General features: G+C 42.0%; 2 protein-coding genes across 5 annotated transcripts in view; one reads left to right on the top strand and one right to left on the bottom strand.

Annotated features, from left to right (window-relative positions):
• The window catches only part of Fas2 (neural cell adhesion molecule fasciclin 2), a 172,650-nt gene extending 161,281 nt beyond the window's left edge, over positions 1 to 11,369 (top strand). For 2 of the 4 annotated variants that reach the window (XM_076783394.1, XM_076783393.1), the window contains 4 exons: positions 5,902 to 6,033; positions 6,202 to 6,271; positions 7,078 to 7,203; positions 8,415 to 11,369. In XM_076783394.1, coding sequence (XP_076639509.1) covers positions 5,902 to 6,033; positions 6,202 to 6,271; positions 7,078 to 7,203; positions 8,415 to 8,556 — 470 coding nt within the window. In that variant the 3' untranslated portion in view covers positions 8,557 to 11,369. The remainder of the gene's footprint in view (positions 1 to 5,901; positions 6,034 to 6,201; positions 6,272 to 7,077; positions 7,204 to 8,414) is intronic. The other 2 variants (XR_013081779.1, XM_076783395.1) reach the window with 2 other exon arrangements.
• Positions 11,370 to 11,420: 51 nt separating this feature from the next.
• On the bottom strand, positions 11,421 to 15,504 carry Glcat-i (Glucuronyltransferase I). Its single transcript, XM_076783409.1, has 4 exons — positions 15,234 to 15,504; positions 14,252 to 14,775; positions 13,899 to 14,195; positions 11,421 to 11,873 (listed from the first exon to the last, which is right to left on the bottom strand). The coding sequence occupies exons 1-4, from the start codon at positions 15,358 to 15,360 to the stop codon at positions 11,775 to 11,777; spliced, it is 1,047 nt and encodes a 348-aa protein (XP_076639524.1). The 5' UTR covers positions 15,361 to 15,504; the 3' UTR covers positions 11,421 to 11,774.
• Between the last annotated feature and the right edge of the window lie 6,582 nt (positions 15,505 to 22,086).

Genomic DNA, 22,086 nt, shown 5'->3' with positions numbered 1-22,086 from the left:
TAGGGCGGGGGAGAGATGGGCATTTCCTTGGATCGCGGCCGAAAAGCGCGGCGACGAGACAATAGCCTCTGAAGAGAGAACGAGCCTTGGGGAAACGTCGCGCGAAATCGTTTCTGTCCACGCGGAACCCTTTTCTTTCTCGTATCGATCTCTCGCGGTGCCCGTTCGAACGAGAACCGGACGAAGGAGGGGCGTTGGAAACACGTCCGTCGGAGCCCTCTTAATTTGGAACTCCCGTCAGAATGGGGATTCGATTCGACCGTGTCCTAATACAATTTCGTCCAAGTTAAATCGCTTTGGGATGAGAATCGACGCTCCGGGATCGCTCTGACCGCGAGATCTCTCCTTTTTTTACGCCCCTTATCCTCTGTATTTCACGAGAAATTGACCGCGAGAGAGGAGTTTGCGTCCCAGAGACGCTGCCCGCTATAGCTCGGAGCGCGAGAGAATGGACCTGGAAGGAATGCGGCTATATCAAGCTGTTTTGAAATAAAGATTAGTGTCTGATTTGGTAGCCTTTGATTCTATAGACTTTTTTTAAATTATAGTTGGTCGTCGAATACTATTTAACACTTTCACTGCTACTCATATGTGGGTGACAGAATTTACCACTATGATATAACTTGAGAAGAGTGAATTCTCAAGTCAAGACGTTGAGGGAAATAAATTTGGATAGAATTCGTGAATTTTAAACGAGGTTACAAAAATTAGTACTGAGACAAATTTTAGGTAGCTTACAATGGTCTGAAATATAAATTTTACTTTTGCAAAATGTTATACTGTTTCTTGACCATATATGAATGACAGGATTTACCACTATGATACTAGAAAAATTAATTCTCAAGTTAAGACGTTGAGGGAAATAAATTTCGATAGAATTCGTGAATTGTATTCGAGGTTGCAAAAATAAGTACTGAAACAAATTTTAGGTAACTTACAATAGTCTGAAATAAAAATCATACTTTTGCAAAATATACTCTTTTGATCTGTCAGTGAACGTGTCAAATATATGTTCGTGGTAATTACAGAACAGTTTCATACCTTGATTGTCATTTTAGACGTCATATTTAAATAATGTTCGAATGTGAAAAATTTGAATTTGCACGTGGTGTTAATCAGTAACGTCGCGACTGATCAGTTATCGTTCGAACGTCCATAATAATAAAATATTCGTCGGAGTAGCCGCATCCAGAGTCTCGAATGTCCCCAGAACGGCTTCGTAACAAATCCCTAGGGATGGTAAATTCCCGAAACAGCGGGGTGTCATGTTTGTTTTGCTCCGTGCATTTGCGTTTCTGAGCCTCCGGGGCGCATCGGTCCGGGAAGGTCGGGTCTCTCACGGATAGAAGGCAGATTTCGAGATTAATCGGTGAAACTACGGGATAATGGTTGGCCTCTAACGCAATTAAAACTCTCGAGGCTGGTGTCCCGTCGTCGTCGTCGTCGTCGACGGAACTTATAATAGCGAGGCGCCATTGCCGTCTCTCTCGGTCTCTTTCGCGTGGATGCAATTTTGCAAGTTAAAACGAAGTCTGCCGCGAAACTGCATCGGTCGGGAGAGATCAGGAACCGGCGTCGACGAGATAATTCCGACGAGGATGCAAATGAGCTGTTGAAGAGACGCGCTACTGTGCTCTTAGCTCGCCTCCGAAGAATGTTGGATGAAAGCGTTCGGTACAGTTCGGTACAGCGTCTACGAAACTCTCGGAAGGGAATAGAAATGCTACTCGAGCAACTGTTACGAAATAATTAGCAGAATAATTTTTCTTAATTCTCCGCGCTCTTTGAAAATGGAAAACAATGCGTTTTATCGACGAGAAATTATCGTCGCTCGAGTATAGAAGAACGTAGGACTGTTTAATTGTTTTTTACTTTATCGAACTATTTTTCCCAATATTCACGAGGAAACGACGCTCGATCGACGTCGAAGACGCTCCTGGCCCGTTCTAGGAACTCGCTTCGTCCCGAAACAGAGTTATAAATAAAAGACGCCGGTTCAAACGAACAGAACGAGAGAGGGAATGACACGCGGAGCGATGGAGCCGAGAAAGCCACGCAGAGTTCGCGTTATGAAGTGCAGTGTGCAATGTCGAGGACCGTGAATCTATTTTCGGGGGTGGAAAGGAGGGGTACGGCGGTATTCGCGAGTTTTCAAGCCCGTGGTCGAGGCGCGATAACGCAATAGTTTCTATGGCCTTCCTGGATCCTTCGTAGAGACGTCAAAACTCGAGTGGACTCTCAATCTCAAAAGAATCATTTTACTTAATATTGACTTTTAAAAAATAACGAACTAATTGAGCACTACAAAAATGTTCAAATAATTACATCGACACTCGAGGATTAATGATACTTTTTCCGGCTCGAAATCACCCCCCAAGCTTCAATATCGGTTTGCACATCAACGCATTGTCCATTTATTTACACAGTCTCGTTAAAAGTCCACCAACCGCGAAATTTAAAGGATCAAAGAGCAGAATACGGGGCTTGTTAATAACAAAATTCGATTCGACGATCGCAAACCATTTTCATCCTTTTGGTCGGAGACGTTGACTTTGACAACCGAACAGGATTACAGGGATACGTATTATTTCTGTAAAGGTTTGACGGGCGGACCTTTTGTCAGTCTGAAAAATTATTTTCCACGGTCCATTCGCTTTTCCATCGTCGGTCGAAAATAGAGGACTCCCGGACGAACGGTAAAAATGACGGAATTAAAAAGCGGGCACGAAACGGCTCCGAGCATTAACGGGCGTAGCTACATTTTTCCAGCTAGTTATTCTCGCTAAAAGCCAGAAAAAAAACTACTTTCTCTCTCTCGCCTCTGCACGTTCTACAATTACAACGGTACAATTCTCTGACGCGCGTAGAATCGTTCCTTAACATTCGTTACCGTCCGCAGGTCGTTTCCATTTTCGCTATTTTTTTTTTTTTTTTCCACCCTCTCTCGTTCGTTCCCTCCGTTTTCGTCGACGATGTTAACGTTTTCTTTTTTCCCCTCCCCTCTCTGCAACGTTTCGCGTTGGATAACGTTCTCGTCGTTCGACGGTCCCTGGAAAATGCATCGTCCGGTTCGCGTAATAGCAAAAGAAACAACCGAGTCACGATCCTGCGTCGATCGGAAGATACTCTTTTCTTCATTTCTCTTCTCTCTTCATTGGCGACGAGTAACGATCGCGTTTTCTTCTTTTTTTTTTTTTTCGACGTGCAGCGTGTCGCCTCTCTTCTTGCGATCAATCGAAATTCGCGAGGTGGGGGAGGATCGTTGCATGTATCCGTGACGCGTATCGACGCAAGAAGCGAGGCAGTCGACGGACTCGAGTCGAGGCGGTGAACTTCCATGTTGGTTTCGCGAACAGAGAATTTTTAGATTCGTTCCGTGAACAGGTAAAATATCGAGTTCACGAGCGAATCTAAAATTGTTGGCTTCGCGTGAAACCAGGAAGAAAGAGAAACACGCGTTTTCACGGGGATATGTTCGCATATTCGACTAACACTTATGTATACAATATACACGTATATGTACAAACGTATATATATATATATAAATATATAAATATAGAGGGAGAGATAACATTTACACGCGTGCAAGGATTCATGTGCTAGCCTTAGTGCCTAATATTCGTATTTATGACGTGGGTGTGAACGTAACGTTCCCCCCGTGGAACACTTATTGTAAATATGAGTATGGAAATATATATGTGAGTGTTTAAGGAATACCAGACCAATGAATCCGCCGATGGAGAAGCCACCGTCAAATTGTAGCCGCCACGACGGGAATCGCGCGATTATCAAATGGCCCGCGACCAGAGATGATCCCCGCTCCGCCCAGAATTACACGCGCCCGTCGTTTAACACGGATCGTTAATTGTTGCCAACTTAACCCCTTCGCGCGTTAAATTCACGGGGACGATCGAATTTCGTACCGACACCAAATTGGGAACTGGGATTATATTGTAATTGGTAGTTCCATAGGATTGCAATTTTCTGCGGTTCGCGAGTACATATTGCACCGATCGGGAAACTCGGCCAGAAATTTGGAGGAAACTCTTTGTCTAGACACGAAGTTTGAACCACGAATGAAATGTCAGTATTCGAATACTTCAGGAAGAATCGACAACGATTTACAAATGTTTTATTGTTTATCCGTTACTCGAGTGCAACAGTGCCACCAGAGACATTGAAATTTAAGACTTTAGAAATTTAAGATCGCGGTAAAAGTTTGAGGTGGTTTCTTTCTCGGCCGTCTTGTTCATTTTCCGCTCACCTTGACAAAAAAAAAAAAACACTCGACGAGATAGAGCCACATGGTCCAAAAGAAAACGGTAAATATGCTCAGCACATCAGAAGAGAACGTCCGGTGTAATGTGTATCATACAATCTGCTAAGTATATCGTAGTAGTCCCTGTTGACTTAAAGCAAAAGAGCGACCGAGCGAGCGAGCGAAAGAGAGTGAGAGAGAGAGAGAGAAAGGGAGCAAGTAAGAAGCAATCAGTGGAAAGGCTTTCTGTGTGGAGGTAGCACATTTAGATTAGCGATGCGTAGAAACTAACAACGGGAGAGAAAGGTAGCGAATGAGCTTTCTTCCCCCTTCCTTGAGCTTCTACCCTTCTCTGCGTTCGCCAGAAGAAGGGAGGCTTCTCTGTCGCTTTTGTACGCCATACTTTTCGCGCTTGGTACTCTTGCACCACTTTGTTCTTTTTTTCTTTTTTCATTTTTTTTTTTTTCCTTTTCTATTCTTTTCGTTATTTTTTTAACACGCTTCTTTTTACTGCTTCTTCGATGACGATAGCTTCTTCTCCTCTTTTTTTTTTCTTGTTTGTTTAATCCGTATACTCGTTGGCTTTGGTTTTTGGTTCCTTACGTGTCTACGCTTCGATGAAAACGGATTTTTGGCACATCCCCAGAACCCCCCGCCGATCTTGTTTCTTTTCAGGAGACTAAAATTAATCGTCCGCGTAACGTGTTTGGTGATGTTGGATACCCCGTGTTCACGCGATCTCGTTAACACAGTCCGCGTAATTGGAGATGTGCGGGTGCTCATAAATAACCAATTGGCTCCTCAAGGCCCACCCCCATCTTGGTTTTAAACCAGTATTTTCCAAATTAGAGGAAGCCTTACCAGAAGAATATAGATCACTCAAAACGTTTCCCTTTATTAACGCATTGTATAAAAATTCAACTATTGGATAAACTTTAATTTAGAATTATATATTTAGAATAGAAAATGTAATCAATACAATGCATATATTATCGTGAAAATTTTCGCGAACCACTGTTTTTCAAGTATCTTATTATATACAGTCTATCAAAATCGAAGAATTTAATTTTGAGGTAATTTATATGACTACGTTTTTGTATCTCTGATTTGTTAAAAATATTTGGAAATCACTGGTTTAAGCAAACTTGACATACTGTATCTCCGTTATCCGAGAAGCAATCAGACCGTAAAATTATAAGCACAGTGACAATGACAAATTAGTTATTATTATAATACATGTAACTAACGATTATTAATTTTCAGCACTATTAATATTAAAGTAGTATGCTATTCGTTCTTATTTTTCACGAGTTTCTGCGAACGAGGGTCAAATTAATTTGAATGTTTAAAATAGTGAAATAATTAAGTAGCTATACTCTCCAAGTACCCGCACACCTGGTAATTACGTTCGAAAATCGTAATTTCTGCCATTGGAAATAATTTTCAATACAAAACCTACCAGTACGTTTCCACTTTGTTCGTTCCCACGGAATCGTCTGTAAATTTCCGTTCGTGCGACAGCCATGATCCCCTTATCATCACCAAACATTGTTAAGTACTGCTTTTGCACTAACGGATTGCAAGAAATATTGTACATTCACGTCGCGATACTTCGATCTGATACGCTGTTCTTGTCCTTCAAGCTATAGACACCACCGTGGTTCACCATCAAGGGCCCCTGATATCCAGCGCAGCCATAATCGGTATCGTGATCGCGGTACTGATCATTTTCATTATTGTGATCGACGTGATCTGCTGTTGCGCCCATAAAACAGGTGAGAAACCATTTAAATCGGTATGGATTTAATAACTACTCGTTCTTAGGTACACTTACATCGAGTTAAACGATAATAGAATATTTTCAGAATTTTATTAAGAGGGAATTAATTGGATTTCTTATATTTTGGTATATTATTATTGATTCTGTGAAATTTCTGTTGCAGGAATTATATATTACGTCTGCGAACGATCCCGCCGGAAACCAGTGGACGAAGAAGACGCGAAGTTGGGCAGGTGAGACTCATTTCGATCGAATTCGTTGATCACGCCAACACACACGAAACACCCTTTCGATCTTTAGACAGTTTATTCGACTTTCCTATATACGTTACATCTATTTTACATTTGTGCTTTGGCAAGTCTGGCTCTACATTACCGTGTCATCGAACCTCTCACCCCCCATCATCGAACTTCAAATCGTCGGTCTCTATCTTTCTGCTTCCCTGCCGTGATAAATATTGGAGGTTTACCGCGACTAACAACGGGAATTAGTTTAGAACGCGAGAATCTGGTAAATTCCTATTACCTCTATTAATTTTCGACCTATTAACATGTATGAACGATACGGTTACGGTCGAATACACACACAATACCTTACGCCATAACGTTTGTAATTAACCCATTAACACGAGTAATTGCGCGTGGAAACTAGGAGTAACGTAGTTGTAAAATTAAAGGTTAATGATTTAATAGAGACTTCAACAATGTTACTTGATCAAATTGCTACCGAAAACTTTCTTTGAACCGTACCGAATTGCAAATACAAGGTCGGAATACTATTTTGAACAGAACTCTGTACATCGTGAATAGAAAACTGCAAAACGCAACTGCTCAAAGAAGCCTTTTGTAATGCGAGTTTAATGGAAGCTCGATGTAAACCATGCGTCGTTCGCCGCGCTTCCGGTTCGAAAGGAACATTTGCCCGTTTAAAGAAGTAGCCGGAAGTTAAACTTGTGTTCGGCCGGTTAGAATCTTAGCCCGCCATTAGGAGACACTTCTGACCCTCTCGCATCTTTCTCTTTTTTTTTCTTTACCGGTAGTCTTTACGGTTGGCGGTTTCCATTGCCGTATTGCGACCAAAAAATGGCCAATGTCGCCGGGGTCACGGCCATCCAAGACTCGGGTAGTGGAAAAAATACCATTAGATTGGTCAAACACACTGCCATGTAAGAGAGATACATAAGTGAAATCAGTAAGACGCATGGCCCCTCACGTAGGGGCTCTGACACGGCTTTCTACTTGGCATGATATTTTTTAATTTAATGCTCCGTCGACTGTTTCTCCCTCTCTTTCTTCGTTTTCGTTTCTGTTCTTTTCACGGCCCCCTCGAACGTCCTGGAATGTCGAACGCGCACACTCGAGGACACGATGGCGTCCATGGGGGATGAAACGGACGCGGTACCCAGTCGATAAAACAGGATTCGAGCATGAATTCTCTTCTGCCTGTTGATTTTTACTCACTCTTAAACCGTTCCGTTTTGTTTTCACATTCCTTCTTTCAGTTTCACGCATCCTATCCCGCCGCCAACCACTTTTCGTACAGAGAGCACGTTGTACGGGTTCGTGCAACGAACGTCACCATCTTATTAAGTTTCATTTAGTGCTTATTTGTTTCTCTCTGTCTACCTCCCATCACTCTTCACGCGCTCTGCATAAAACTGTCGCCATTATTCTCGCCCGTGCTTTGGCTATGCTGCATGAGATATCAACACTCTGAAGTGATATTAATTGCTCGTTAACTACGTAGCACACCCACCATCACGCTCTAATTTACCCTGCTCCATTCGGCCGTGGATCATGGACGTAGGTGATTCAGTCTCGTTACGACGCGAAAGTACGGGTAGACGCTGAAGACCGAAATTAATTTTGATTCATACGTCTCTACGATTTTAACACTTTATTATCCGCCTCTCCTTAGATTATCTTACAAAGCTGCGGGAAGTCTTGCGTACAGTGGATTGTGGAAATGTATTAGCACGTCAGACCTCAATTTTGTCACGAAATTAATACTATTATCTTTTTATAAACGTGCTAGATTTCATGAAATAATTGATGGAACGACATTGGAAACGCCAGGTTCCACCAATTGTAAGATACGACGCTGCATGGACGAATACTTTTGCGACCCACTGTACGCTTGCTACCGTTTTATTAGAAACACATGGGAAAGGAAGACCGAAATTCCCCTGGTTGCAAATACACGATACTAACGAGTGATGGCATGCCTTATGCGTATTAATCGATGTTGCACCACGCGCCGCATCTCTCGACATGCTCTTTTATGCCCAGTAATAGAAGTAAACCGTAACCGATCGCGCGGCGAAGTACCATTTCGTCCCCGTGGCATTAACCCAGTCTGTGCATTGAAACATTTTAGAGACGAGAAGGAGCCGCTGAAGGAAGAGAAAAAGATCACGCCGATCATCGACACGGGCCTGCGTCGGGAAACGTCCATCACCTTCGACGGGAAGAGGTCCGTGTCAAAGACCGGTTTCGTCGGCAAGGATTCGGCCGTTTAGATATTCTTCCGGCGTACTAGATTGTAAATCACCGTGGAAACGTTGTTTCTGGCCAAAGTGTTCTCGAACGATACGATGGAGCTCGTACGTCTCGGAATGTACAACGTAAGTACGCGGCGAACGAAGCTTCCACGGTTCCAGTTTTGAATTTGCGCGGGAACGCGACGAAGCTTCGTTCCTCGCGCCGAGGGCGCCGCGAGCGCCATCCGGCGACGGTCGAACGACACACGAGACGCGTCGTTCGACCGCTATTACTTCGTGAATTATTCGACGATCGACGCGACGATACGCGCGTACATTCTCGCCGGTGTGTCCTCCCCCCCCCCCCCGTCGAGGACACGATGGAAAGCTGTATAACCTCTTATTGGTAAGCCTGCATTTCACAAAACGATTCGGTACAAAATTCCCCGACGTAGTCTTCTTTTCGCGGGACCTAACCTCGTTAGTCTCTGTAGCGGTTTCGGGGCAGCATTTTCGGGAAGCCTTAAAGAAAATAAAACGCTCTCTTCCCGCTCCCTCGCTCCCTCCCTCTCCTCCCTCGTAACGCGATCCGTCGCGAAACGAGTACGAAACGTACTCGGTTTCGACGATCGTTTCTAGGGAAAGAAAATCTGTCGATGTAATGTAACTTAGCGAATATTGCAAGGTGGGGATAGATAGATCGCTTGCACGAGGAGGAGGAATGTACAAAATTAATCGCGAAATTGGTAGAAGTTGGTCGATAAATAGTGATCATTGCTTCGAGGCACCCTCTAGATAATCGCAGTCTAGTACGCTGGGTAGTACTGTATTATCGTGCGTGCAGCACGAAAGGTATTAAGGAAAACCGTTTCCGGACATCCGTCTCGTTTCTCCAGCGTCGATGTCGCGATAATCGTTGCTATCGATCCCCGAGATAGGGGGGAATCGATAGATCGTGAAGCATCGTTTTCTTTTACGTCGCGAAACGGAAACGAACGGAACCGGAACGGGACTCTATCTCAACGAGGTTCGCGGTTTAGCAGCGACCTCTGATCTGTGTATATACTTTCGAAGGTTTACTGTAACTCCACGACACGACACCCATTCCTGTAAGTTGTTCAATTAGATACCGTATCGTAAGGTCCACAGACACATTTCATTTTCTAACGTTCGATTCTAAACGCCAGGTTATCGATTTCGTGGTTATATACGACCTTGGTTCAAAGACTGATTCCTTTAAGTGTAAAATTTCATGGAAACGAATCGTACCGGTTTGTCATTGACGATCAAGTGTATAACTCAGGCCACTCGGATTCTCGCTGTTCGAAAAAGAAATTTTACGAAGACGACATTACTGTTCGGCTTTCGAATATGTAACTCTTGCCTGCCACGAACATGACTGACGTATTTGGTTACGTTGTATAATTAGTTGCGATAGTTTTTTTTTTTTTATATACTTCGAAGTGGATCCTGGACGCGAGAAATGTTTTTTTATCCGTGATAATTTATGGTGATAGTTTACCGTGTACAATTTTACAATGTAAAGATTACCGTCGCGCGCAAAAGCAGCCCAACCGTCTCCCCTTCGTTTTTACGTTTCTTTTTTTAATTATTATCGATAGTATTTTGTGTATCCTGTGTTAGTTACTATCGTATGTAAGGAAGAATTGGGCAGCTGTCGCAATAAAGCTCTGGTTTATAAAATGGCGCGTCGCCGCGATTGGATTACCGATTTGCCATTCCGAAACAGTATACCTAAGGACTGTAAGATACGGAAATTAGAATGGAGTTCCGAGAAATAAGGTAATCCGATACACCGACTGTGGCCGACAATCTACTCGAACGTATCTCTTTACATTAAAAGTCTCTCTGAATATGTATGTATAGTGTAATCAAAAGCAGCGACACTTTCGATAGTCGGTAAAACGAATTCTTAACGCTTTAGAGAAGTTTGCGCGGGTCGAAGCGGACGGACATTCGAATCACCGTTTCAGGAACACGTAAAAACACGAGAGAACAATCGAAAGCTGCCATATATATATATAATACCAATTCTGTCCTAATGTGTAAGATGGCTTTTCGAGAAAACGCAGTTAAAATGTGATAAGTTTTTGTAAATGCTTGTAAACGTTTTTCCTAATCGTTAAGGAGTATTGGATATAAGGTTAGGAGGGTCCGGTAAGGTTAGGATGTTGTCGTGCAAGTTCGGAAGGTGCGTTCGCAAAGAATAAGAAAACTAAGACAAACGAACAAAATGTTAAGCCCGAAAGGATAATCGATCGCGTGTATATTTATTGAAGGGGATACCAATTGTACCTACGTATATAAAAATAAAAAATAGAGAGAAAATAAAGGAAATAAAAACACCCGTCTCTTCTCCCACGCTTGCGAACACACTTTCCGCACTTGGTAGCTTTTTTACGTACCCGTAAATTACAGAGTTTTGCCAAATATATAGTACTTATTAGCATGTAAGTGAACGAGTACATATTATACACGAGGGAAAAAAAAAAATATATCTATCGACGAGAAATGAAACTAAACGGCGAGTTGTTCGTCTTCGTGATCGTCACACGCAGTATTTCGAGGCTTCTTCTTCGCGGAGGAGAGGTCGCGTGTTTATCTAGCTATTTTATATTCGTTGCCAAAATCCGTAACCCAAGTAGCTTCCCACGAAAAGTATTACTGCGCATTCTTCCAATTTAAACGACAAAAAAGGAAAAAAAAAAAAAGAAAAATAAAAATATTACGAATATTATTAAAAGTTCGTAGGTATAAGGCATATTTTTTATGTATGCTTTTTTCTGTACGCGTTCAAGGATACGTACTCGACTAATAAAGGATAAAGAACACTTTCGAAGGTCAAATGATTCACACATTCGTTTATGCTAACATGTTTATTGGTACAGTATGAAAAAAATACAATTCATCGTACAAGGATTCCTGTACAAACAGACACTCGGAAAGTAAATAATAATAAAAAAAAAAGAAACGTTTCACTCGTGAGCTTGATTCAGAGATGAACGACTTAGAATTAATCAACGTCGTATGTGTAGTCTTATCGTATGTGCGCTGTAAAGTTATGGCACTGCATCTTACCGCAATGAGGGGAGTACATGGCCAAGTACAAATGATAAAAAGCGTACACAAAATTTGTTCTCTTCATTTTCGTTCGCAGACGAATATTATCACTACGGCGGGCCCTCGAGTTCTTGTAACGATCGCGAAACGCATCGAACGACAAGCTTGATTTTTTATCACACTTCGATGCCTGCGTTCGACCGTTTACCTTTCCTAATCAACAGTTGTTCGACGTTCAACTGTGGTGGCTCTGTCCGCGTGTGCCAGACGTACACCTGAAACCAATTATGAAAACTTGTATAATCCTCTACGGTGGTACTACTTTTACCGACAGACGAAAATGTTTCGAACTTCACTCGATTTAAAGGAATATTTTTACTCTAAAAATTACTGTATCGAATTCTGCCCGTAATAAACTGAACCCCCCCGCTTACGAGAAACCAATATTTCTTCGAGATATGGACCCTTTATTTTGAAAGTGGTGTACTTTTTTTAACAAAAATGAGATATGACGTGATTTATGCTTAATTTAGTGTAAACTTTTTGTTTATAACGAGAGAATTTCGTTTCAACGAAAAATCTACAAAACGCAATTAAAAAACAGATAAGAAGCAACACTAACGGAGAAAAAGTAAATTGGTTGCAAATATGTTGGATTGAGATTTTGCAAAACTGCATCGTATACTATTTTATACAGGGTGTTCGGCCACCCCTGGGAAAAATTATAATGGGAGATTCTAGAGGCCAAAATAAGACCAAAATCAAGAATACCAATTTGTTGATGGAGGCTTCGTTAAAATGTTATTAACAATTAAATTCAAAAATTTGAAATCGTTCTGGAAAAATTATTTTCGGTTGCGGGGGTCAATTACAATCATTTTTGGTCTTTACACATACCCTCGAAATCCTACACACTTTTGAGAAAAAAATTCGAGAAGGTGTGAAATTTTTCGATGGAAAAAAAAAATTTCAAATCGTTCTGGAAAAATTATCTTCAGTTGCAGGGGTCAATTACAATCATTTTTGGTGAATTGACATACCCTCGAAATCCTACGCATTTTCGAGAAAAAAATTCGAGAAGGTGTGAAATTTTTCGACGGAAAAAAAAAATTTCAAATCGTTTTGGAAAAATTATTTTCAGTTACGGGGGTCACGTACAATCATTTTTGGTCATTACACATACCCCCGAAATCCTGCGCATTTTCGAGAAAAAAATTCCTTACCGAAAATCTAATTTCTGACCAGATGTGTCTGCCCGAATTTTCATGCGAATCATTAAAACGTCATAACTTCTGAACGGATTGGACGATTTTAATGTTTAAAAAATCAAACTACGCGTATTTTGATGGAGAATAAGTACAAATCGCAAAAATATTCGAAAAGTTGGTCCCTGACCTCGCAAAATGAGAAAAACCCCATAAAAATGGTCCAATTTTCAAACAGTCATAACTCCCACAATTGTGAATATATTTCAATGAAACTTTTTTTTTAAGTAGAGATCATGGGTACCTACAAAAAAGTATTAGACAACTTTTCTGTAGGGTGTCAAACAAAATTACTAAAAATGAAAAAGGAATTTTTAAGAAAAATCGGTACCTAAATTTTTCGGCGAAATTGAAAAGTTTCAAATCGTTCTGGAAAAATTATTTCCGGTTGCGGGGGTCAATTATAATAATTTTTGATTTATAGATATACCCCCGAAATCCTACTCAGTTTCGAGAAAAAAATTCAAGAAGGTGTGAAATTTTTCGACGGGAAAAAAAAATTTCAAATCGTTTTGGAAAAATTATTTTCGGTTGCGGGGGACAATTACAATCATTTTTGGTGAATAGACATACCCCCGAAATCCTACCCACTTTCTAGAAAAAAATTCGAGAAGGTGTGAAATTTTTCGACGGAAAAAAAAAAATTTCAAATCGTTTTGGAAAAATTATTTTCGGCTGCGGGGGTCAATTACAAACATTTTTGGTCATTACACATACCTCCGAAATTCTGCGCATTTTCGAGAAAAAAAATCAATACCGACAGAACTTTAAACGTTAATAACTTTTTAAGGAAGCCTCCATCAACAAATTAGTATTCTTGATTTTCGTCTTATTTTGGGGTGACTGAACACCCAGTATAATCAATTTACATATTAATAAATTAGTACACACATTCCCAGCCGCCACATAACCTATATTTTTTAATTGTCAGATCTGCTAACGTTCAACTTTCTCGAAACAAAAGTAATTGGACTTGCACCCCTCTCAAAATAAACAGTCTATATACATTCATCGAATAAAAATTAGCGCGCGTACCTTCGTGCAAAGATCCGCCAGGGGCTCCAGGTCATTTCTGGTGACGATCTGTTTCAGGATCTCACTCTCTTGGTAGCCACCTTGGACGTCGTACGAGAACACCGCCTCCTTGTTCTCCAATAAAAGCGTCACGTTGATGGCGAACCCGGCCATGTCCAACGGAAACGGACGGTCCGGTTTCCAGACCGCGTTGAAATCGATTACCTTATTAGTTACGTTATCACATATTGGTTTCTCCACCATCAAACCGCCGACCAGGCCGACAGGCCACACGCCGACCTTCTGTATCTTCGCCATCTGCAAAGGTACGTCCACGTAACGTTTTCGCGACTGGGCCAAACTGACGTCCTTACCTCGTGAAACAGCTTCACCGAGTACGTGTTGTCGTCGTCGGCGAAATACACGACCCCTCTGTCGGTCGACTTCACATTGTCGCGAAGCCAGCGCAACGCCGCGTTTCGTTGCTCGACGCCACGTGGTTTCTTCCAATTCGGATCGTTTCTCCCCAATTTGTAATTAGGCGGGGTCACAGCGTTTAGATGGGTATACGGTAAATCGCTGTCTATCAGAAACCGCGTGACCAGCTGCGTTTTCATCGCCGCGTCCTCCACGACGATCCAATGGAGGTTAGGTACGTGCAGAAACGTCTGCAACAACCGTGTCAGCTCTGCTTTTTGCACAGGCCTGGCGAACGTTGGAGTGATGACGTATATCGTGGGTTTATCGCCATACTCTCGTTTGCCGCCACCATTTAACACGCTGTTCTTTTCCACCAACTTCATTATACTGTATGACAGTCGGTTCACCTCTCCTTGGTCGGCTTGTAACGACTCTATCAGGCCCCTCAGTTCTAGCCATTTGCATTGCTCCTTGTAATCTGTAAAACAATGAATTAAAACAATATTCTGACTACGAAAGGTTTGTTCGTACGCTGTGTCTTTCTGACATAACCTCTTAATAAAGTATTCGAGGGTCTACGTTGATGTAATATGCTTTTATACGTTTTTCTACGAGAATGTATTAGCAAAGGATTCGTGGAAAGAAACTAGGACAGTATATGTTCGATACAAAACGATTAACTTTGAAATAAACACTGTATTTACATTGTGATTATGTGTAATATTATCGAATCAAATGGGGTTATATTCGGTTTAACGGATGTTCCTCCATCATTACCGATTTTAACGACACAAAATACGCGTGATTGACAAGGTATTTGAAGTTAGCACGATATATACGTAGGAGTTACGATACCGGAGCACGTCACATTTCACGCATAACCGCGTTCACATGTCTGTCCTGTTTATCGATACGCAATACTGGACGAATACTTACATATGTAAGTTTGTATTAGGATTATAGGCATTAGCAATAGTACTAGGAAGACTTTGTTATGTCGGTAGCCACCCCACATATTAGGTTTACTGCCGAATTCGTCGGTGAGGAACAAACTTTCTGTCATGGTTACGGCGCCATGACACTACTCTACAATACCAACTGTTCTTAGTTCGAGATGAAACGACGGACTGCTTCCAATATGTGTGAATCGACAGTAACATTTAATCTCTAGTACAGAGATAATGTTGAGAACAGGTATTACATAAATTCGTGATTATTGCATATGAGTAATAAGGTACGAGCACAGATTATGGACTTTCGTGGACCAATCTGACTGCCATAACGAGTTATTTTTTAAATAAATGATGTACTACAATTTAAAATTAGAAATAGAGGATTTGTGGTGTACTTATCGATGAGGTACACCCCTACGTATTTTAATAATCTTGAAATCTTTAAGTAATCTTAATCGACTGGTTGCTCTAATGAAATTAATCGATTGATGCTCAATTCTGGACTGTACAGCTTTCATTAAAAAATACTAAAATTTATGTAATTTCATTTTCTGTCTCACTTCCCCCTTGTGTTTATTTCTAAATCTGTTGGTAACGTTGTGAGTGGTACGGAAATTTTAATGGGGTTCTAGAGCCCCCAAAAATGGGCTGAAGAAATACATTGGGTGAAAGGTCTACTCGTATACTTTGTGTCGCCAGCATTTTGGAAATGTTCTGGTCACTTTGGAAATCCGGCTGACATAACGCCCAAGTTTGTCGTGGAATAGTTCGTTACTTTCAACGCTAGATGGCGCTTATTTTTCGACCTCAAACCCCCTGGTGCTAAAACGCCCAAGTTTGTCGTGGAATAGTTCGTTACCTCCAACGCTAGATGGCACTTATTTACCGACCTCAAACCCCCTGGTGCTAAAACGCCCAAGTTTGTCGTGGAATAGTTCGTTACCTCCAACGCTAGATGGCACTTATTTACCGACGTCAGGCCCTCTGGTGCTAAAACGCCCAAGTTTGTCGTGAAATCCATCTAGCGTGGATGATACGAACTACTCGACGACAAACTTGGACGGTACTCTATCGACTTCCACGACGCGGTCCGAAATTACTGTGGGTAACTTTGGAGAATCGAGAACAAAATCAGTTCGAACAATTGCCATACCGAGTGAACAATTCAGAGGTGATTTTAACGTTCTCGTCAGTTGAGAAACTATTCACTGAATTAATATTGAAGGGATTGAAATTCATTGCTAAATCCGTTGGTAATGTTGCGAGTGACAAGGAAATTGTAATGGGGCTCCAGAGCCTTAGAAAAATGCGCCGAAATAGTACATTAGGTAAAAGGTCCATTCGTATAACTCGTTTGTGGTATAACGATTATTACTGTCACCTGCCAGCCTCTGTTGGCCTTTGCTGGCTTCTGCTGTCTCCTGCTGACCACAGTTGACCTTCGTTGACAACTACTGACATGATATAGACGTATTAAAGCTTTGTATAATGTAAATCAATGGTAACAAATGATATAATTTCAAAGAATTCTATGTATTCGTATCATTTTTATCTTTCTTCTCTTTTCCCCATTATTCCCTTGGCTATAATATATTCGAAATCAAAATACTTTAAGATTGAAACTTAATAAATTAAAATGAGAGTCCACTCTTTGCCAGTATCGTGCACGCTGTTGCATTTTTCAATAAGAAGTGTTCTTATTTTTATAACATGAACACAATAGAAGAATCAATTGTGGCAGACATTAATTAATAATGATTTTCCTCGATAGGTTTTCAGATAACTAACTAAGCTTCTGCTGGTCTCTACATGCCTCTACTGACCTCCGCTTGTTTCTGCTAGCCTCCACTGGTATCTGTTAATCGCTAATGACCACACCAGATACTTCTGACAACATATAACGATAACGACTGGATACTGCCAGCCTCTCCCTGCCTCTGCTGACCACCGCTTATATTTCTGACAACGCATAACGATGATTACTGACTTCTGCCTGCCTCCGCTGGCCTCTACTGACCGCTGCAGACTACTTTTGATACTTCTGATAACGTATAACGATTACGACTGTCTACTGCCAGCCTCTCCCAGCCTCTGCTGGCCTCTGCTGACCACCGCTTATATTTCTGACAACGCATAACGATTACTACTGACTTCTGTCAGCCTCCGCTGGCCTCTGATGACCGCTGCTGGTTTCTACATGCCTCTACTGGTGGCTAACTTGAATTAGCAGGTAATGTCATCAAACTATTTTACACAGTTATGCCCCTTTTTACCTGAAGTATTCGATTAAAAAGTACGAGGTACAAGATACGGCTACATGAACTTTTGAATTTTCCTACAGACCTCCGCTGGCCTCCGCTGACCGCTACTGGCCACTCCCGTTACTTCTGACAACGTATAACGATTAGGAATGGCTACTGTCAGCCTCTCCCAGCCTCTGCTGACCTCTGCTGACCACCCCTGATGCTTCTGACAACGTATAACGATTACAACTTGCTACTGCTTGCCCCTGCGAGTCTCTGCATGCCTCTGCATCCCTCTGCTGACCTCTGCTGACCACAGCTGACTACCCCTGATGCTTCCGACAACGTATAACGATTACTACTTGTTACTGCTTGCCCCTGCTGGACTCTACTTGCCTCTGCATGCCTCTGCTGGCCTCCGTTGGCCCCTGCTGACCGCTGCTGACCACTGCTGACCACCGCTTATATTTCTGGCAACCAACAACGATTATTACTGGCTACTGCCAGCCTCTGCTAACCTCTCCCAGCATCTCCCGACCTAAGCTGGCCTCTGTCAACATCTCCCGACGTCAGCTGACCATCGCTGACCACTGCTGACCGTTGCTGATAACTTGTGACATGATATAATATAATATAATATGTTTATATGTATTAAAGTTTTGTATAATGTAAATCTATGACAATAAATGATACAATTTCAAAGTATTCAATGTGTTCTCTTCATTTTTTACCGTCCTTTTCCTCTCCAAATCATTCTCTTACCTATAAGATGCGTACCACCTTCTTCGCAAGTTCACCAGCATTTTAGAAATGTTCCGGGAACTTTGGAAATCCGAATTTGACCTTGACCTTGGCCCAGTTTCGAAAGTGGGTCAAGGCCATTCGAATCTTAGAAAAATTCCGGGCTATTTGAGAATCCGGATTTGGCCTTGACCCAATTTCGAAAGTAGGTCAAGGCCATTCGAAATTTTAGAAATCTTCCGGCCGACTTGGAAATCCGAATGGCCTTGACCCAATTTCGAAAGTAGGTCAAGGCCATTCGAAATTTTAGAAATCTTCCGGCCGACTTGGAAACCCGGATGGCCTTGACCCAATTTCGAAAGTAGGTCAAGGCCATTCGAAATTTTAGAAATCTTCCGGCCGACTTGGAAACCCGGATGGCCTTGACCCAATTTCGAAAGTAGGTCAAGGCCATTCGAAATTTCAGAAATCTTCGGGCCAACTTGGAAATCCGGATGGCCTTGACCCAATTTCGAAAGTAGGTCAAGGCCATTCGAAATTTTAGAAATCTTCTGGCCGACTTGGAAATCTGGATGGCCTTGACCCAATTTCGAAAGTAGGTCAAGGCCATTCGAAATTTTAGAAATCTTCTGGCCGACTTGGAAATCTGGATGGCCTTGACCCAATTTCGAAAGTGGGTCAAGGCCATTCGAAATTTTAGAAATCTTCTGGCCGACTTGGAAATCTGGATGGCCTTGACCCAGTTTCGAAAGTGGGTCAAGGTCACCGGCATTTCAGAAAACGCTCCGGGCACTTTGGAATTCCAATTTTAAGTAGGGAAACGGTTTCTTATAACTAAGGGAATAATGGGGAGAGGAAAAGAAAGGTAAAAGTGACGAGAACACATAGAATTCTTTGAAATTACATCATTTATTGTCATAGATTTACATTATACAAAGTTTTAATACATGTATATCATGTTAGAAGTTGTTAACAAAGGTCAGCGTGGTCAGCAGGGGCCAGCAGAGGTCAGCAGAGGGATGCAGAGGCATGCAGAGACTAGCAGGGGCAAGCAGTAGCATGTTGTAATCGTTATACGTTGCCAGAAGCATCAGGGGTGGTCAGCAGAGGTCAGCAGAGGCTGGTGGAGGCTGACAGTAGCCAGTCGTAATCGTTATACGTTGTCAGAAGTAACAGGAATGGTCAGCAGCGGTTAGCAGAGGCCAGCGGAGGCTGGCAGACGTCAGTAGCAATCGTTATACGTTGTCAGAAATGCCAGGAGTGGTCAGTAGCGGTCAGCAGAGACTGGGAGAGACTAACAGTAGCCAGTTGTAATCGTTGTACGTTGCCAGAAATATAAGCGGTGGTCAGCAGAGGCCAGCAGTGGCAAGCAGAGATCACCATGGGCGAATAGTAACAAGTAGTAAGCGTCATATGTTGTCAGAAGCATCAGAGGTGGTCAGCAGAGACGAGCAGAGGCCAGCAGTGGCAAGCAGAGATCAGCAGGGGCGAACAGTAGCATGTAGTAATTGTTATACGATGTCAGAAGCATCAGGGGTGGTCAGCAGTGTTCAGCAGAGGGAAGCAAAGGCATGCACAGGCAAGCAGAAAGCTGCAAAGGCAAGCAGAGACTTGTAGGGGCATGCAGTAGTAAGTATTAATCGTTATAGATTATCAGAAATACCTGCAGTGGTCAGTAGCGTTCGGCAGAGGCCAGGAAAGTTCAGCAGAGACAAGCACACGCTGACAAAGATCAGCAAAGACCAACAGAGGTTAGCAGAAGTCAGAAGTAATCGTTATAGGTGGTCAGAAATATAAGCGATGGTCAGCAGAGTCCAGCAGAGGTTGGGAGAGGTTGACAGTAGCCACTCGTAATCGTTATACGTTGTGAGAAGTAACGGGAGTGGCCAGTAGCGGTCAGCAGAGGCCAGCGGAGGTCTGTAGGAAAATTCAAAAGTTCATGTAGCCGTATCTTGTACCTCGTACTTTTTAATCGAATACTTCAGGTAAAAAGGGGTATAACTGTGTAAAATAGTTTGATGACATTACCTGCTAATTCAAGTTAGCCACCAGTAGAGGCATGTAGAAACCAGCAGCGGTCAGCAGAGGCCAGCGGAGGCTGACAGAAGTCAGTAGTAATCGTTATGCGTTATCAGAAATATAAGCGGTGGTCAGTAGAGGCCAGCAGAGGCTGAGAGAGGCTGGCAGTAGACAGTCGTAATCGTTATACGTTGTCAGAAGTATCAAAAGTAGTCTGCAGCGGTCAGTAGAAGCCAGCGGAGGCAAGCAGAAGTCAGTAATCATCGTTATGCGTTGTCAGAAATATAAGCGGTGGTCAGCAGAGGCAGGGAGAGGCTGGCAGTATCCAGTCGTTATCGTTATATGTTGTCAGAAGTATCTGGTGTGGTCATTAGCGGTTAACAGATACCAGTGGAGGCTAGCAGAAACAAGCGGAGGTCAGTAGAGGCATGTAGAGACCAGCAGAAGCTTAGTTAGTTATCTGAAAACCTATCGAGGAAAATCATTATTAATTAATGTCTGCCACAATTGATTCCTCTGTTGTGTTCGTATTATAAAAATAAGAACACTTCCTATTGAAAAATGCTACAGCGTGCACGATACTGGCAAAGAGTGGACCCTCATTTTAATTTATTAAGTTTCAATCTTAAAGTATTTTGATTTCGAAAAATCGTATTAATAATATACATATGTACGCTCATACATAGGAATAATACAAAAGTAATTCCTTTTTTTCAATACTTGAAATATGATCAAGGGGTTTTAAAACGTGTATTTTCGTAAAAGACGTGTCACAAAATTTTATTTTCATTATGGTACTTATGGCCTACATAGATCAAAAAGTAGAAATGCTTGGGCAGTCGAGATGAATCTTCTTCCCATTATTCCCTTAGCTATAAGATACATGCCACCTCTTCTCAAGGTTTGTTCCTGGCATTTTGGAAATCCGGATGGTAAAACGTCCAAGTTTATCGTGGAATAGTTCATTATTTTCAGCGATAGATGGCACTTATTTATCGACCTCGAACCCTCTGGTGCTAAAACGCCCAAGTTTGTCATGGAATAGTTCGTTACCTCCAACGCTAAATGGCACTTATTTACCGACGTCAGGCCCTCTGGTTTTAAAACGCCCAACTTTGTCGTCGAATAGTTCGCATCGTCCACGGTAGATGGATTTCACGACAAACTTGGCCGTTTTAACACCAGAGGGTTTGTGGTCGATAAATGACCGCCATCTAGCGTTGAAGGTAACGAACTATTCCACGACAATTTAGACGGTACACTCTCGACTTCCACGACGCGGTCCGAAATTACTGCGGGTAGCTTCGGAGAATCGAGAACAGAATCAGTTCGAACAATTGTCCTCGTCAGTTGAGAAACTATTCACTGAATTAGTATTGATGGGCAGACATTTGTAACGTGTGCGCAAATACATGCGAATTGACTATGGGAAGGGATTGAAATTCATTTCTAAATCTGTTGGTAATGTTGGGAGTGACGAGGAAATTGTAATGGGGCTCTAGAGCCTCAGAAAAATGGGCCGAGAAAATACATTGGATGAAAGGTTTACTCGTATACCTCGTCTGTGCAATTACAAATCAATACGAGGATGGTAAAATCATATTGGTTTTACTTATTTGCTCGAGATAAGATATATTTATAAAAATGTTAATCTTCGCCAACATATCGTAGGTACACAAAGAAGTGTATTTTTCATAGAAAAAGATTAGTATCGATATTTGTGATGGCAATTGCAAAATGCACGTTATCAACCGAGCAAAAGTTCCTAAACTAGCTGCATGCCTGAATACACGCAAATTCGGGCGCGAAATTAGAATATTACTCCAAATAAAT

This window comes from Colletes latitarsis, chromosome 2 (genome assembly GCF_051014445.1).
Source record: "Colletes latitarsis isolate SP2378_abdomen chromosome 2, iyColLati1, whole genome shotgun sequence".
NCBI lineage: Eukaryota > Metazoa > Arthropoda > Insecta > Hymenoptera > Colletidae > Colletes > Colletes latitarsis.
The sequence above is the reverse complement of the archived record's forward strand: the minus strand, read 5'-3'. Positions and strand labels throughout refer to the sequence as shown.

What these genes read in the sequence shown, in the direction of transcription:
- Glcat-i (XM_076783409.1), bottom strand. Translation starts at nt 15,360, where the DNA reads ATGACAGAAAGTTTGTTCCTCACCGACGAATTCGGCAGTAAACCTAAT. An exon ending in CCTAATACAAACTTACATAT is followed by an intron (nt 14,776 to 15,233) that starts GTAAGTATTCGT and finishes ATTGTTTTACAG; the next exon opens with ATTACAAGGAGCAATGCAAA. An exon ending in CGGTGAAGCTGTTTCACGAG is followed by an intron (nt 14,196 to 14,251) that starts GTAAGGACGTCA and finishes GTACCTTTGCAG; the next exon opens with ATGGCGAAGATACAGAAGGT.